The following is a 17,706-nucleotide window of genomic DNA, read 5'->3' on the forward strand; positions in this document are numbered from 1 at the left end:
ATATATATATATATATATATATATATATATATATATACGTACATACAAATCGTCTGAGTTCCTACTATTCATATGTAGATGTGTCTTGCGTCATTTTACTTGAAAAACCGCCGAGTACTCCATTACCGTGCGAACGTTACGTCGTTTTACGAACACGCCCGTTATATCGCGTCAGCGCTAATTGAATGCGAGGATTATACTTTCAAATTATTGCTAATTACGTTTTAGCATCGTTAATGAGTAACCTCGTGGAAAGCCACGTTAAAAAGCCCCTTCTTGCCGCGGGATTATCATCTATCTCTGTTTGTCCAGCGCTTTCGAATTGGCCGCATTCTCTCGTCGTCGACATTGTCAACGCGCGCGCGCGAGAGAGAGAGAGAGAGAGAGAGAGAGAGAGAGAGAGAGAGAGAGAGAGAGAAAGAGAGAGAAAGAGAACATTTCTTCGCTATTTCAATTTCCCGTGTCATTTGAAATATGCGGGAATAACACTTATAACAATAGGCGGCAGTCATTGCCGCTTATCGGCGGTTTTCGTTTCAATTAAATCAATTATCGGATGCCGGGCGGCATGTGGAATTTTATTAAACGGTACACACCGTAGCGATGTGTGTGCGCGCGCGCGCATGCGGCGGCGGTGGCGGCGCCGGCGGGGGTAGTAGCGGTGGACGGTCCACTGAAAATATAACACGCGTCGCATCATTTGCGCGCGTACAACAATGCGCCATAAACACGAAATTAATTAATAAGGCCCGAAACTCTGCGCTCGCGCGCGCGTGCGGCCGCTTATGACGCGTTACATCATTTCGCGATCCAATTAAGAGTTCGAGTCGATATCCGCCCCCGCTTCCCGTCCCCCATCCTTCTACCCCTCTCTCGTGATTATTAATTTATTCATCATAGTAGTCGCATTGGTCCTACTCTTAATATGTAACGCCGACTATTATAAAATTGTAATAACGTTTAAATACACGGCAGTGACACGGTGCGACTGACCACCATGTGACGGAGAGCTTTACGAGAGCGAGAAAAAAAGAACGGCGAGAGAGAGAGAGAGAGAGAGAGAGAGAGAGAGAGAGAGAGAGAGAGAGAGAGAGAAGATAGGGAGAGAGGGGGAGCCCTCGAGGTCCCGGTGACCTTTTAACACAAACCGGAAGTAAGAGAGGCGCACTCGTGACAACACACAATCGCGGAGCGACGAGGGTCGTTCAACTATAAACGACCACTACAATTACGGAAACGCGCGCACGCTAGGGCCTCTCGACTGGTTAAAGCTCTGCACAGAATAATTAAGCGAATATACGCGCTACCATTTCGGGATTTCCCTTTATTCCATACGTTCCAACTCTCGCGCTCTCATACGCTCCGGAACATTCCTCTGAAAAGAGTTCTGCTGTAGTAAACCTCGCGATTACGATGGAAAATTAACGCGCATTGAGAGGCAATTCACAGGGTCTCTCGTTATCGCGTATGAAATGTAAAAGTACAGCGAGTGCGATATATAGGGTAATACGAAGCTAATAAAATTGTCGCTTCATTTTTGTTGCTTTTATTTAAACGTTACGCAAAATAGAAAATCCCGTGCAATTTCTCGGAATCATGGTGACGTTTCCGGGGATATTCCGCTTAATTAATTATTCCGACGATTGACTATTGAGAGCGCGGGATAACGAATCGCGTCGATATATATATATATATATATATATATATATATATATATATATATATATATATATATATGATTTTGTTGTCTTTGCACGCTTCATTTGCGCGCGATGAAGTGCGCGCTATACCAATAGCGAAGAGCGGCTTTAAGGTATTAGCGTCCTCCCAGACAATTCCGAACCGGCCGCGTTCCACAGGCTGGACGCCATGCAGAAATTAAACCAATTATGCCTGTCAATTTGTGTACGCTCCGGTGGCATAATCATAGCACTCGAATCCCGTGCCACGTTGTTTGACCATTAGCGGGTATACCGGCTGTCAGAGCACCGTCCTATCAAAAGGACCCTCGGCATCCTACGTCGCATTTGCACCACCACCGTTCTGTTTCGCTTTAATACCCGAAATTTAATCGATCGATTAAATTTCAAGCTCGCATCGTGCAAAATCGACAGGAAAGGATCCACGGTGAAATTTTTCACAAAAGCGGTACACAACAAAATTAAGACGAGGCGTGACGCCCAAGTACAATATCGCGAGAAATAATATCATAAACCGACGTTTCAGCTTTAACGGTCATTTGCTAATTAGATGTTTGCAGTATCAAACTACCGCGAGAGAAAAAATCCTCTCTCTCTTTCTCTCTCTCTCTCGTTCCTTCTTTTAACATCTCTCCGAAAGACGAAAGACTCGTTTGCGAGACGCAAAGCGCGCCAGCGGAGCAGTTTGCCGCATCCATTTCCGAATAAATCCCCTCGCGACTCGCTCTTTCTCCTTCTCTCCCTTTCCCTGCCGAAGAGGAGCGTCAACAGCCGCGCCGAGTAAGATCGCGCCTGTTCGTTTCTTACGTGATCGATGGCGGACAATAATACGCAGCGCGCGCGGTTTGCCCAATTTGGCCCGGCACCGGCGGCCATAAATTCGCGAACGGTCTCGACAGGGGCCTGCCGGCCAGGCTGGAGGCAGATATACTCCCGTGGACATCCGTTTGGGCGCGGAGACAGGGACGGAGCCCATTCGAGGAGTGCGCACTCGAGGCACTCCATCAGCCGCTTCTCGAGTAGGCTTTCGGCATCAAAGCGGCTCGTCCCTCAAACACGCTGGTAATGGGTCAGACTCGCTCGAGTGTCGTGGCTCTTGGAATCCCCTTGTCCTCCAGGCTAGGGCTTTCAAACCGAGCCACCCCGTCGACCGACGCCCCCGCCGCGCGCGCGACCGTAGCTAACCACCATACCCAACCGGCCTCAGCCCCGTCCTGTCCATGACCGCCGGTCTCTCCCTCCCTTGGGCTTTCTGGCCGCGTATTAATGCAGATTTCATTATGCGCGCCGCCAACGCCTGGCCATGATCCGGCGGCGACGGTGCCGTCGTGTTTGCGCGACCAAGATGCCGCCGCCGCCGCCGCGCGTTGCAGCTTGAATTATTCGCGTCTCTTTGACGCTACGGAAACTATGCGGCCCTTCACCGCTCTGATTAATCGCCCGGCTTTTTAACGCGCCGTCGCCGCTACCGTTGCTGCTGCTGCCGCTGCTGCTGCTGACGACGACACCGCTCTTGTTACATTTGAATGCAAATCGCGTAACGAGCTTGTGTAACGCGAAACTGCGAGCTGTCAGCTCTGCCCGATGGACCACCGGCGAAAAATGTTTACTACCTCGCGGCAAAAACCTGACTAATTACGTGCAAAAATTTTGCCAGTCCTAAGCATATTTTGGAGGAAGGGCAAGTTACGCACTTTACGCAGCGCGTGATTATATCAAAAGAGAGAGAGAGAGAAGGAGAGAAAGAGAGAAATACTGATGATCGTGCGAGTGATAAAAATGGACGAGAGCATGTTCAATTTCGCAGCTTCGAGTCATTTGTATCAATGTACGGCCATTGAAAGCATCTCTTTCCAAATTGAGCAAGTAACTTTCGTCATTGAATACATAGAAGCCTATTGAATACTCAGCGTAAGCATTATGGTGCACGTAGTATAATACGCCGTGTGTTCCGTTATCGAATGTAATTGTGTTTGCTCTCCCCGCCGGGAGTATTGAATTAATGATCAATAAACATGTTATGCTCTCTTTATTGACTATAACGTTGCATGCCGCGATTATCGTGTTGTATTTATATACCTAATATTGGCACTTCCCTAACTATCTGCCGCGTTACCGAAATTCGATACGCCCCGCGTATACCTGATAAGCTATCATCCCTCTTTTATCCCTAATAAACGTCTTGATCCCACCGACAATTAATGTGCCATTTTTCTTTGATCAAACTTGGGAGACATCAGGTTAGATGAAATAATATTCGCTTTGATTACTTTTCCGGATAAATATATCCGTAGGCTTAAAGATATTATTCGATCGTTTTATTAAGATTGGGTGAAAGAAGAATTACGTAAAGTCGCTTTTCGTGTGAACAACTAGACGAATCCTCATGCAAAATGGCACGATAGATTTTGAATCATCTCAGTGGCACTTCTCTCGCTTGATAAACCGCGACTACTAACCTCGTCGACTAACTAGATCGATTTGGCAACGGAGAAAATAGCGAGTCCGTTCTTCTTGCAACTACCAAATTAATTCACGTGCGCTCGTAGGAGTTCTATATAGAAGAGCGGCGTAAGCTAGACGCGAGGTGGTAAACCGTACGTACGGTGGTACGATGGTAGGTGACTGGCTTTGATTCACGGCCCCATTGAAAGCCCGTTACTTACCAAGGACGCGAAGATATAATGGCCAGTCGCATTTGGCGCTTTTCCTGGTGTCTTGTGGTATCAGCGATGTGTTCGCAACCCTTTTTCTCACGTAGCCTCTTCGAATCGAGGCATATCGAGAGCGTATCGGGGGCGAAGACAAAAAAGAGAGGGAGAAGGCCGATGAAATAAATATATAAACTTTAAAGCTCATCACTCTTTAAAACTCAACACACAATATTTTCAGATCTTATCTAATTTTTATATCAGCAGGATAATGATTCAGTCGATATAATACATATGTAATAGCGACCCATCCTAGATAGAACTATATTCTTTGTTCTAACTCATAAAATAGTGAAGAAACTGAAGAAATCAACGTGGCGATTATGTGCAAAATGGAATGAATCGTCGGCTCAGTATTGTGCATCAGCTGAGCATCGATGCTCAGTATTGTGTAAAGTTTTTTATAGAAAAAAAGTAAGCAAAGTTTATTTTCCTAATTTTTTATCGCATTGTTATCTTAAGATATAAGGTTAGCACTTTTATGTTTATTATCGTAGTTATGAGATTTATTAAATTCTGTAATTAGAGCGCACACGAAAACATAAATGTACACAATTATGTATTTTCGGAAAATTGTACTTCTCGCGACGGTCAATTTTATTCGGATTACAAAACTTCACTAGAAGCGTCTTTTAAGATTATCTTATGAAAAGAAAAATTTACACGAACGGGATCGACGTTTGGACCTTAAAGGGTTGAAGTAAAAGTACCAATTCCCAAATATATATCTAATTTAGGACATTCTTACTGTTTTGATCTTTACATGCAGATATTTAATTCTTTATAGGGCACTTCTTGGATATGACAAATGAGTTTTTTTTTCTTTTGAACTTCATTAAAATAGTTCTTAGAGATATTTTAATATCATTTTTGAGACTGAAAAAAAATTTTTGATAAGAAGTATCAACTGGTATAACTGTTATACCAGTGACCATTCAGGAAAAGCATTTAGAACCACTCCCGATTCTCTCGGCCAATTCTGTGCTGCTGGTATGACTTATGTACCAGTGCCCTATAAAGGGTTAAACTTCTAACCTCTGTATGTATAAAATAAAATGTTTGCTTATCTGTTTTCTATAGACTTTTAAACCCTTTGAGTGACTAGGATCAAATTTTGCATAGCTAGGACTTTACGAAAGATATAAGTTACCATATGAAATCCAGATACCTCACCCTCTCTCCTTCTGATTTCATCCCTTTGACACTTTGTGATAACCCAGGCAACTTCGGGTAGTTTTAGTAGAATATATATATATATATATATATATATATATATATATATATATATGTCCGATACACGTATATATATTTATATATGTTAAGAGCTAAAATATTTAAGGACGAAAACAATAAAAATTTCCAGATGCGCGTATTTTTATCTTAACGCGTGAATAGAAAACTCCGTGGTCGTTCACCGAGTGACATAGCGAGTTAAGAAGTAAAAACTTAATTACTACTTGGCTACCCGTTTATCTGCCTACCATACTCGCAATATCCAAACTGAATTATCGTTTGAACTGCTTGTAACTCGTTACCGCTATCTGAGGACGGATTTACGCGAGCTGGAAGTTAGTTATTATTGGCATATTGAATTTTACGTGCACCGCGTTTTAATAAATGAGAAATCCGTGTTAGTCGTATCATCGATCCGATATCCTACAAATGCACTTAGACTTCTTGATTATCGATTCTCGATAATTACCCCCGGTTGCGCGGATTCATTAATCCGACCTTTTTAGCCATTAAGAAAAAAAGGATGCAGAAGTATCCCTTCGACCTGTATTTACGAGCGTACTAATCGATATTACATTTCCGCCGAATCAACCGCGCGAGCGTTTTCAGAAGTTTAATTTTTTAGCGGACTTGGTAATACGTTTCGCGTGGAATCCGCTCGCCAACATCCCGTTGCGAACTTTTCCATCGCAATTTATCTTGCCGAGAATATCGCACGCGTTTATTTTCGCTCCTTACGATATCCGCACCGCGCTTATTCTCTCCGAGTCCCGATTATCTCGTGAAACGGATTCTCTATAAATCCAAACCAATCATCCAACGTCATCGTGATTCTTCCTTTCCCTTCCCCTCTCTTTCTTTCTTTCCAATTTGGCAACACAAAACATCGTGGCTACGGTAGCCACGGATCACGCCATTATTTTGTGGGTTTAAGAAAATTGGATTGCATAAAGCGGAAGGGGTCTCGCTTGCTTTCGAGAGAAATAAGCGGGTCACAGTTAATTGGGTCGCCGTCATGTCCCGTTTAACGAATGTTTAATTTGTCTCGTTACGATGCCGGCACGTAATTAATTTCAATTAATTATATCGTCACCCTCGGGTCATCCTCCTCCACTCCGCTTCGTTCTCGTTACGGCAATGATTTCGCGTACAGCTCATTCGCGAACGAAATCACGTATGCCAATATGTAGAGTTTTACGACGGAGCCGTGCGCCGTGCACGCATCACAGGCACGGTCAGACTGTGTTGCGGTTATAATTAATTGGCAAACTGCAAATTACACGATAATCCTAATTATTTGTCGCTTTGTAAAGCGATTGCTAGGATAATGGCGTGATTAGAATTTCATGATTGTCTGTATCGCGTTTGTGGTCGGCGCAACCGAAAATCCGAGTTGCAGTTGTTATAACGGGATTATAAGTATCATTTCTCTATGGCTCCGCACGATAAACTATAATTAGTTAATAATATGCACGCGGAACTGAGGCACAGTGCACATACATCGCGCATACGCGTTTAAAACGACTCTCTTTGCATCAGGCGCGCACTCCTGGAAGAATTATCCATTCGCTCGGAGATATCATTATTTTCTTTACATAACTTTTCTCGTATTATTTCCTCGTGAATTTTCCGACCGGTTTGTAACTGGTGCGAACGTGCATGTATAGACTCTACTAGAGGAAAAGGGAATATGTTAACAGTACGGGAATTAAAACGTGCATTAATTTGTAATTAATACTCGAGCTGATCTCTGAAATGGATTTCTTTCTGTGCAAATGCTATCCGTCTATTAAAAATACAAGCACTTTTAAATAGGAGAAATTGAGTAGATAGCCCTCCAGAGGTATATTGCTCACATGCTTTTTTATTATTTATTTTGAGAAGAATGAGAGAGAGAGAGAGAGAGAGAGGGAGATAAAGAGAGAAAAAGAGACAAAATCGCGAAATAGTTTTTTTAGATAGCTACTTTTTTCCTCGAGTTTCATTAAAATTGGAATAATATTACAGTTAAAAAAAAAAAAAAAACTGTAGCAAATTTTTGAAAAATCTTGTGTTAATATTCTCTTGTAAATTAATAAAGTTAAGCAACGTATTACTAGCTAGAATAAAGTTCCTTGCAAATGTATGATATACTGTTCCAGATAACAAAAGCAATTTTTATTCATAAAACGATTGAATCGAGGATATGGGTGACGCGCAAGGTAAAATTGACCCATAAAAAGCCTGGTAGGAGAACTGTGGAAACCTTTCGCGAGAAATTACTAATCAGAATACATATTTTATATGTAGCCTTCTTACCTTGCGCTACTAGAATCCTGAACACAGTATCGGGGCAAGATGGCTACGTTGTGCAACATGTTTATATTTTTGTTATTACAAAACAAAATATACGATTAACTAGCGAGTATTAACACAAAGAAGAAGTTGCCTTCATCATTTGTTTGTACAGTCAGTCGCAACAATTATTTGTCTGAAAGGTTATAACTTTAAAATTCCGAAATATGGAACATCTAGCTCCAGTCTCCATACGCTGAACGTAACGTGAAATACGTGATACGTTTAACTAACTGGAAATCCGAAAAAAACTGTTATTTCGCTCCGCATTATTTATTGATCCGGGAAGATTGACTTCCGCGCGTTCGATATACACGAAGAAATTTCACGAGCTAAAAATTCCTCGCGCACGGTTTCATGCTTTATGCAACATTCTTAAAGGTGACGAGACGTCGCTCGTAGATCGAAGTATACACTCGGGCTATAGTATCATGCATCCCTCAGGAATCCCTTATCCTTTTCGTATAATATATTACGTGGAACTCACCTCAGCAGGAAAAGCATAGTTATTGATACGATGCTCGGAACCATAATTATCGTCCAATCCGTAGTGGATGTATATCTCTTCGAACTGATAGTGATAAGCGAGCGGACCACCCGTTATATTGACTCGTATCTTCGCCTCTCTGTCTGCCCTAAATACCAGAAATTGCCCGGTATTGTGTAAATTTCCGGAAACCTGCAAAACGAAATCGATCGAAAGCTTTTTAGTATTCATAATGCACCTGCTGAGCGGAATGCAATTATTCAGATGCATTCGAATGATAATACGCGTTAACTGATCTCAATAGTGAAAATGAAAAGAAGAGAACCATTATGTAGTACACCGAGTTTTCCACGCAACTCGTGACCTTCGATTTTCATAATGGAACTAATAAATTTATATTTCTCTCTCTTCTCGATTTTTTGTTGAACAGAAGTGTTGAGAAGCCGATTATAGGAAATGTAAACGAACGAAATGTTTGTTTCTATTCGCAGACATAAAAAGGAAAAGATATAGTGCACATATAATCAGAAATATTTAGATGTAAACAGCATAGTCAGCTCACACTAGTTATTTTCGTGTGGTGGTAATGTGTATGACTGATATGACTCTTTGGCACATCTACTATATCAATGCAGTTACACGTGATCTGGTTGTGGCAACCAGAAATCGGTTGAAGTGATACTTACCATGAATACACTCTGGTTGGAGATATTGTCACTGTAACTTAGCAATCGTTCTGAGATCGCAGCAATCACATAATTAGTTATTCCGTATTTCGCTGTTAAATCTGGTTGGCACAACCAAACTTATGTATGGGCCAACCATACTATTTCTTTCCATGAAATCCTTCTCAGCTGATAACGCGAAGGATTTTAAACGCTAATTTGGTGTATTTTAGAACGGGATTCGCGAACAATGGCTCTCGCATGCCTTATCGTAATGAGCTGTATAAGAGCGCGGTTGCAAAGATGTCTACAAGAAAGGGCGGCAGCTCGTCCCGCGGGATAATTGATTAGGCATTTAATTGGATGGAATAGCAAAACCAGAGACACGGGTGCCATGTCGCATAGGAGCTCGGCAAAGTGCAAGACGAGGCCGGGAAGTCCATTTTCTTGTACGTCGCGGGAACCTGAATTATGGCGTCATCAGTTAGAAATAATGAGGTAACCTCGGGGAGAAGCCAGCCGCGGAAGACACGTCGGCAAAAGTCGTCGGGAGATAACTTATTATTTTGCAATAGATTTTTGGCCTTTGACCTCTTTTCCGTCGCTTCCTAACCTTCTTGCCGGAACCTTCATGGCAGATTCTTTCGCGCGCGACTGCTTTCAAGGTGGAACCCTTTCAGCTTCGCGACGCATTGCGAAATCTAATTTTTTACGTTGCGTATCGTCATGAGGCATTGGTGTGCACCGAAAAATTAACACTTAGCGGATTAATTCTCAGCGGATTGTGCACAAAATTGTATCAAAATCATTAATTTCATGATATTAATCGCAATCACTAAAGTAATGCTATTTTGAAATCTTGAAAAATTTATGAGGAGAAAGAATATCTGAGAAATTATTCGGTAGGGATACTAATAACTCATATTTACTTATATATACACTCTCAAATAAGAAGATATAAATTTTCTTGAAAGCTCAGCTTTTCATGAAAGTAATTGTTTATCCAATTTATAAATAAGAGAGTTTAAATAGATACGCTAAGTAGATATCCACAGCGAATAAATATTTTTCATCATTTAGATATTTTAGATCCTCTCTGCGTCTATGAAAAACAAATATATATATAAATATGTATAAGCTCATCAAACTTATCTCACAGAGGGTTGCATTAATTACGCTGATAGGCACCGCTTGCGTATGATAGACTGAAAGTTACGTGAGCCCGTAAATTCCGTATCACAAACCGAAAATTTACAACGACGCATTGTCCCCCGTAAAATTTAAACAATCCCACGCCGGTCGTTAATCTCACTCCGAAAACTCCTCGTCGCTGTTTCCTCCCGAATTCATTAAGACATCGGCGGCCCTCCTTCGCGATGACAGAGAGAAATGAACGCGAGCAAGCAGGCGGCCGGCGGCGGAGCGTCGACGACGACTACTACTACTACTACGACGACGACGACGACGAAGACGACGAAGACGACGACGACGACGACTTACCCTCTCCCGCGCGCGCATGGAGGAGAGAATCAATGGTGCATAACTCATTATTTCGCGATAGATTTCCACCCCCTTGATCGCTCCCGGGAATAATTCGTCCGCCCCTCGTTTCTTTTTTACCCGTCAGGCCTTTTTTCCTCGGCCCCAGCTCCGAACTTGGATCAATGGAGGCGACTTGGAGAGGCCGGAAGAGGATTCGCGACAGAACACGGTAGTTCCGTGCGATCTCGGGCGCGCACAAAGGCCGCCCTTCTTTCGACGAAACTCAAAGTTCGGCCGGGGGTGGATCATCTTCCATCCTTACGCCCCCGTCTCGAGTCTCTCACCCTCTCTCGCCGGGTCGTCTCCGAATGGCCCGAACAATCGTCGCTGCTGGCCCCGGTCGTTTTGTTCCTGCGCGGGAACCGCGGAATTCATGAGCGACGTCGGCGAACGAGGCACCGGAGTGAGGGAGAGGAAGAAGGGGGATGGGGGAATATGAGGAGACTTCGCGGCGCAGTGATGATGTTTCACGATTAATTCACGACCTTTTCTTTTCACGCGACTAGTGGAAATGCCCGCGAGGCGAGAAGGCGCGAGAATAATCGAGTTTCGCGGAGAAGGAGAGGGAAAGCTGAGTTAAGGGCGCGGGTAGTCAGCTCGTGTGCCTCGACGCGAAGGAGGTCCGGCCCCACGCGGACTGTTTATGAGATTGCCGAAACTCGCTAAATCCCTTTTCCATACGAGCTGCAATCCCGTGATTACGGGAATTTTGGAACTATGAAAAATGGATTTAGTTGGCCGTCGCGCGACTCCGCGGGCATTACACCTGGCACTCTTCACTGTTTACGCACGTTAATTAAAATCGCGATCGAACAACAACGCGACTGAAAAGAATGTTACGATCGGGTTGGGGAAGAAAGAGACTTCCGGTCGGCACATCGGCAACCGTGGAGCTCTCAATCGCGAGACGGAAACCAAAGCGGGCGGGATTGAATTGAAACGCCACGAGAGAGCTACCCGATAGTAGCGGGATGCTTGGTTAGCGACCGAGCGACGACATTGTCCGGTAATTAATACGAATTAAGCGGCTACCGGGTAGAATTGCTCGTAGCATGCGACTCACGTTCGTCCTCGTGGAAATTCGCAAAGCTTCTTTCGATCCGCTCCCTTTCCACGAAACAACGGCGCGAGTTAACTAACGGCCCGCTCTGTTTATACGGCGGTTACGTCGATTTGTGCGCGACAGTTTCTACGATCGAGTTTATCGAAACGTGCGGCTTCAATTATGGCGCGTGGCCGAGGTACCCCCGGGAATTGGCAATTCCGCGTGACGTAAGAGAACGCTCGTTACAGCTTCGATTATGGCGAGCTCGGGGAGGGCTACACACGACGATTTGCCGGTCTCGCTGGCCAGCAAGGCTTGGTCATGCGAAGAAACTGTGGTATCGAGACGGCGTTAGCGGCCGCTTTTGGAGAGAGCTAGAGATAGAAGTGGCTCGTAAAAGAGCCGATACCGTGACCCGATACTCGAGTCTACTCGATCACTTGTTGCAATAAAATTACACCGGCGCCGGACATGTAACGTCACTGTACAAAATGGCCCGACGGTAACTCACCCAACTCGTGCATTAAATATCACGTAAATTCCATCGGAAAACTGCTGTAAATTATTCCAATGGAGATAACGGCCGTGATATGTAATGTTAACGATAAGTACCTCTGACGTTTATGGCTTCTTGTCCCTTTCGAGAGATGTCGATTGCCAAGCGGAGAAATCCGGTAGAAGGACCAATTAGGTAAGAGTACCAATGCTTCGATATTTTTATAGAGTTTTGGTCTTTAAATACAAATATTTAAACCTTCAACATAGAATATATATATACGAAGAGAACATTGAGGATATTACTTGCCCAAATAAATAGTTGCCACAACAAAATATTGATCAAATGTGCAAACACACGAAGGCAGACGTGGTCATCACAGTTTATCTACCGTATTGTGCGTGATCACTCACCAATAATTTGCTTAATAATTAAAATTTTTACGTAGTTTGCAAAATGCTAGAAAAGTTTTGTTTTCAGTTTGTTGTCAGAGTTTCTACTTGCACAACACAACAGGTGTGTCAATAATTGTCAGACATGTATACATTTGTATACATATATTCCATGTTGCACGTTTAAATATTCGTGTTTAACCTGTATTTAACCTGCTACGTACTATGTTCTTTTGTAAAGACTGTCAGAAAATAGCGCAAATTTCTTTGGAGATTTCAACTTTGTCGCGTCACTGCCTTATAGCTAAGGCTTTTTTATATCTGCAAAAGAAGTGTCCAAAAATATTGATTTTCAACAAAGTTATAGTAGTTCAAAGTTGTCCGGATTGTACCGTACAAAAAGACCTAGATTGTACCATATGTCTCAAGAAATATGACTGCAATGACTGTGCGCGGAGAGTTAAGTGCCAAAGCAAGAATCTAGGTTTAAATATATATGCAAGCATTGATACTTTGACTTTAATCTCGGCGCGCTTGATATAAGCATTATGTGCGAGTCGCACTTCGCTTATTTCGTCACGACGTTCAGCCGTATAGTGCGTTATTCAGTGTAACCGGGCTACTTGTCCACCGCATCGCGGAAGTCGCAGACACGGTTCGCTTCCCGTTCCTGTCCCCGGAGGAAAAGAGAGAAAGAGAGAAAAATGCGCATTCTTCGACTTCGCCGAGCGCGGGCGGACCACAAAGTGTCTTCCGCGGAAATGCACGTGAAAAGGTTTAAACGCGCTCCCGAGGTATCGTTTGCCCTGTCGTTCCCTTCTCACCCTACGATCCTCGTTTCCATTGCTCCTTTCGCCCAGCCTCGTCGTAGAGTCAATCTTTTCTACGGCGCCGGTAGCTGCGTTCTCACAAGCTCCGCGCGCCCGTCTCGGATGCATTCTGCCGCGCTTTGAAACGAGCCACGGACGGGACTCTTCATTGTTTGCCTACCTACCTTATACCTACCCTCCAGCCAGCGGCAACCCTCCTAACCCGCCCCGTTGCGGAAAGCGCTAAAGAGAGTTCTCTGAAGTATCCTCTGCCTCTTGCCGCGCTGTTAACCGCGTCGACGCCGCGCCCTCGCCTCTTTCATTGAAACAAGCGGCGTGAAACCGCCGAGAAATCACACGCGACGGTAAACACGGGGCATTTATCTCTCTCTTTCCCGTGTGCGGCCACGAGCCACCACACGCGCGCACACGAGATTTTGCAATTTTTATTCGAAATAAAAATTAAGTCAAACAGAGAGAGATACAAAAAAAATACGACAAAATAAAAAGGTAACATAGCGAAAGCAAGATACATTTTTGAGGCATTTTTTCTCTCCCCGGGGATACGCACGCACGCGATATTCCGCCGGTCTCACCTGACCGGGCCACTTCACCGGCGAGCGGGAATCGAGTCGGACTCTCGATTTGTCCGGGAGCACGGTGAAACGAAACTGGGCTTCGCGGCGGAAACCGCACTGACGTCACACCTGGTCCCGCGCTATTTAAACGCGGTCTCGGGCCGTTTCATAGCCAACGCCAAGCCCCGGCTACGACCAAGTCGTGCGAGACCAGGAGCCTCGTGAATTTATACGCCGTTTAACCCGGTTAAAACTTTGGCACTTAAATTAAACAATAGAACGAACCGCGCCCCGGCACCTCCTGGAGTCGAACGTACGTCTTCGGCTCAGAACAGAGCTTGCTCCAGCCGTTTCTCTCTTTCTCTCTCTCTCTCTCTGCTTCTATTCCTTCAGCTCTTCCTTCCGTCCCCTTGTTCCCATCCCTTCGTTTCTCTATCTTTCTCTCTCTCCTTCTCTTTTCTCCGAGGTAGTTCGTGTGGCTAGTTCGTCTAGGAAAACGTCTATAGATCGTCCTACAATGTGTCAGAGCGACACGGTAGCAGTCGTAGATGCGACAGACACCGTAATGTCGTTGTAGAAAGACGCCTTTCGAGGGAAATCTAATTCTCTTCGATCATTTTTTATCCGACTTCTTGTTTCGTTGTTGTCTCCTCCATCACGAGTCGTTACTCGGGGGCAGGAGAGGGGAAAAGAGGAGGAGTGTGATTCTTGAGTTGTAATTATGATCGATCGACGATGGGATGTTTATTAATTTGTGTGGTCGGTTCAATTTACTCGAGCCCAAAAAGTCAAAACGAGACGCGACAAAGAATCTACGTTGAAAAGACGTGGACAACGCAATAATATCTTCCTCGCCAGCTTGTTCGGGTCGCTCGCATCTGCTACAAAGAGTTATCGTCGCGATCGCGCCGTATTTATTGTATCCTTTCGCGGGCAATATCGCCGCGCGGGAGTTTCGGTCAGCGTCTCTCGCATGGAAAGGGGGCGAAATGCAGCAGCTCGTATCCGCCCGGAGCCCGTATCGAATGCGATCCGAGAGGAGGCATTGTCACGGTACAGGAGCATTTTTCATGTTCGCGTTTCTGAGGAATAACGCCCCGAGACCGCGACACGCCAGCGCGTGGTGCATGTTCCGTGGAAAATGGAGGGAACACATTGAACATGAGAGGAAAAAGGCGACCGTAACGCTTCGCGCGAGTGCCAAGATAGAAATATCGCGATATATACGAACGTTAAGTAGCGCATGGATCTGCAAAATTTAACAAACCGTAACGGGTGATAATATCATAGATGGTATCGAACATGTGACTAAGCAACTGACGGTTATGTGTTAAATTGTAGAAAGGAGGCCGACAGACTTATTTTATTGATATTCGAATAAAAACAAGATATAAAATAGTAACAGAAATATCTACCTTAAATAACATATATCGCATAGCCGATAAAGCATGCACGATTTTGTGAGACAACAATTCTCAAACGAAAAGATAACGAGTAAAAACGGTTGCAAATATTTAAATTTTTATATAATAATAATGGGAGGATAATAATGTTTGACCATGTGTCAACGCACGCACTGAATATTTTTTAGAGCTGCAACGTACGCGCGCGATGAATGAACCTTCCACGTCAGGACGAACCTTATCTCAAATTATTTTAATATTAAATTAATCCCTTAATACCTCATCCCCAAGAAAAATTCATATGGCCCGTATTACGTTCAGGTCGTCTACGTTTTTCGCGCAATATATCTGTGATTTCTAATCTCTTGTTCCTATTATGTTTCTTCACGTATTATACGGTGCAAAAGTTTTTGTTATCTTCTCCGTGAAATTCGAATATAGTTATATCGTAAGAGGAAGAGAAAAGAGAATTATTAGGAATATAAGTGAAGACGTGAAACGAGCAACGTTACAAGTTCATCTCTGTGCAACATTGAAAGTTCATACTTCTATATCGAAAGTTCCCAGAGACTTTTCATTCATGCATTTATAAACGGCTTTCAACTCCTCAATGTATTCTTCAATACGCTCATATCGCATGCATGAGTCACTCTTGTAAATGCAGATGTGAAAATTCAAAATAACGTACATGGTTGGAAGAATAATATTACTATTCCTCATAAAAAATTAATGACGATAAAAAATTGTATTACTCTATATTATTACATAAAACTTCCCCTTGTATATTATTTTTCATTACATACAATACGTTATAATACTTTTATTAGTCCTTTTCTATCAGTAATAAAATTTCCTTGTAATTTTTCGAAACATTGTCACGATTCTGAGCGATTTTTCGTGAATCACTGTTAGTGGCGCAAACAATCTAAAATTTAATTATTGAAATCACGAATGAATAAGATGACTTTTCTCGAGATTTTCACGCGGAGAAAAGTTGATTCTTCAGATTACACCAGAAATAAAACTCCCGTGCACCCGTTTGCCGTCAATTCCGCGATATTCCGTGTGATGTAACGAAACAAATATTGACGTACGTGTGGTCGGTAAATTTGCACGAAATAATTTGAAAGGCTCGCGTCAATTTTCCAAGAGTGTATTTTACTCGAGAATTATTAAAAGTCACGACCCGCCGTTGTCGGACGGCCGCGAGCGCACTAGTAGCGCGATAGGCCACTGAATAAATATTTTCTTAATGGAAAATTAGCGCTTCCGGGGGCTTCGAGGCATCGTCACTGATGGAGCGGAAATCAGCGTTAAATTGGTGCCCTGGTAATTAATGGCTTTATTATCGAATCAACGAACTCAGCCAGTGAAAAATGGACAGCGAGAAAGTGGAGCAGACTCGCGCGCTGGTGAATTCCAAATCCATTACTATCACGCGACAGCTCTGGGAATACTTCTACGGTAACCAACCTGATTTTATTCTTGCCTTTCGAAAGGTGTCTTGTGCAAAATGAATCATTCCTGACATTCTAATTTTAACTTAGCTCCGATGTTAATGAAATGTCGGTCTTAATCACTCGGTGAAAAACCTTATCGGGCGCATAACTGTTCGTCTCGCGGGGCCTCCCAGTAACTGAAACTTTTATGAAAATCAGAAAGTGTGTAACCCCGCGTATACGCGATGTTATTCAAATTGCGTCATAAAAGAATTACAAGTGGCGTACTCGCGTGTAATTTTCGCTAGCCATTTTGCCAGGTAAGAATGGCGACGAATGCAAAATTTCAGTTAGCATACTGCAATAAAAGCGACAGAATTGCATAGAGAGAGAATTGCTGTTGCGTTTAATGTTAAACAGAATCATATATTTATCCGGCACGTGAATCGAGTTACATTGTGCAATTATGAAATTTCATTAAAGTCAGCTACATTTACTTTTTCGACCCGTGCGCTGTTATATATATCGTTTCTACTTCATTCCGCCCGAAATAATGTGCATCCGGCTTCGAATAATTAAAATAATAATTGTTATAATTTTATTCTGATACGATGTAATTATATGAGGCCCACCTCTTTATATATCGATCTTGCGTTGAAAAGCAACGTGACTGCGATACCGCGTAATAGTGTATGACACGTAATTACACGTAATAGTCAACAATCGAACATATTCGGCACAAACAATGTAGAATGGTCGTAATGAGTGAGCGCGTTTTCAAATCATTAATATCAATGAGATCTCCCTTTCTCTCTCTCTCTCTTTCTCTCTCTCTCTCTCTCTCTCTCTCTCTCTCTCTCTCTCTCTCTCTC

The 17,706-nt window shown here is 43.4% G+C and overlaps 1 protein-coding gene across 5 annotated transcripts in view; it reads right to left on the bottom strand.

Annotated features, from left to right (window-relative positions):
• The window catches only part of LOC116850213 (carbonic anhydrase-related protein 10), a 158,586-nt gene that overhangs the window by 34,387 nt on the left and 106,493 nt on the right, over positions 1–17,706 (bottom strand). For all 5 annotated transcript variants that reach the window (XM_032828224.1, XM_032828223.1, XM_032828225.1 and 2 more), the window contains one exon: positions 8,466–8,657. In XM_032828224.1, the coding sequence (XP_032684115.1) occupies positions 8,466–8,657 (192 nt within the window). The remainder of the gene's footprint in view (positions 1–8,465; positions 8,658–17,706) is intronic.

The sequence above is a fragment of the Odontomachus brunneus genome, unplaced genomic scaffold (genome assembly GCF_010583005.1).
Source record: "Odontomachus brunneus isolate Ranch 3 - 2012 unplaced genomic scaffold, Obru_v1 Obru_scaffold_137, whole genome shotgun sequence".
Taxonomy (NCBI): Eukaryota; Metazoa; Arthropoda; class Insecta; order Hymenoptera; family Formicidae; genus Odontomachus; species Odontomachus brunneus.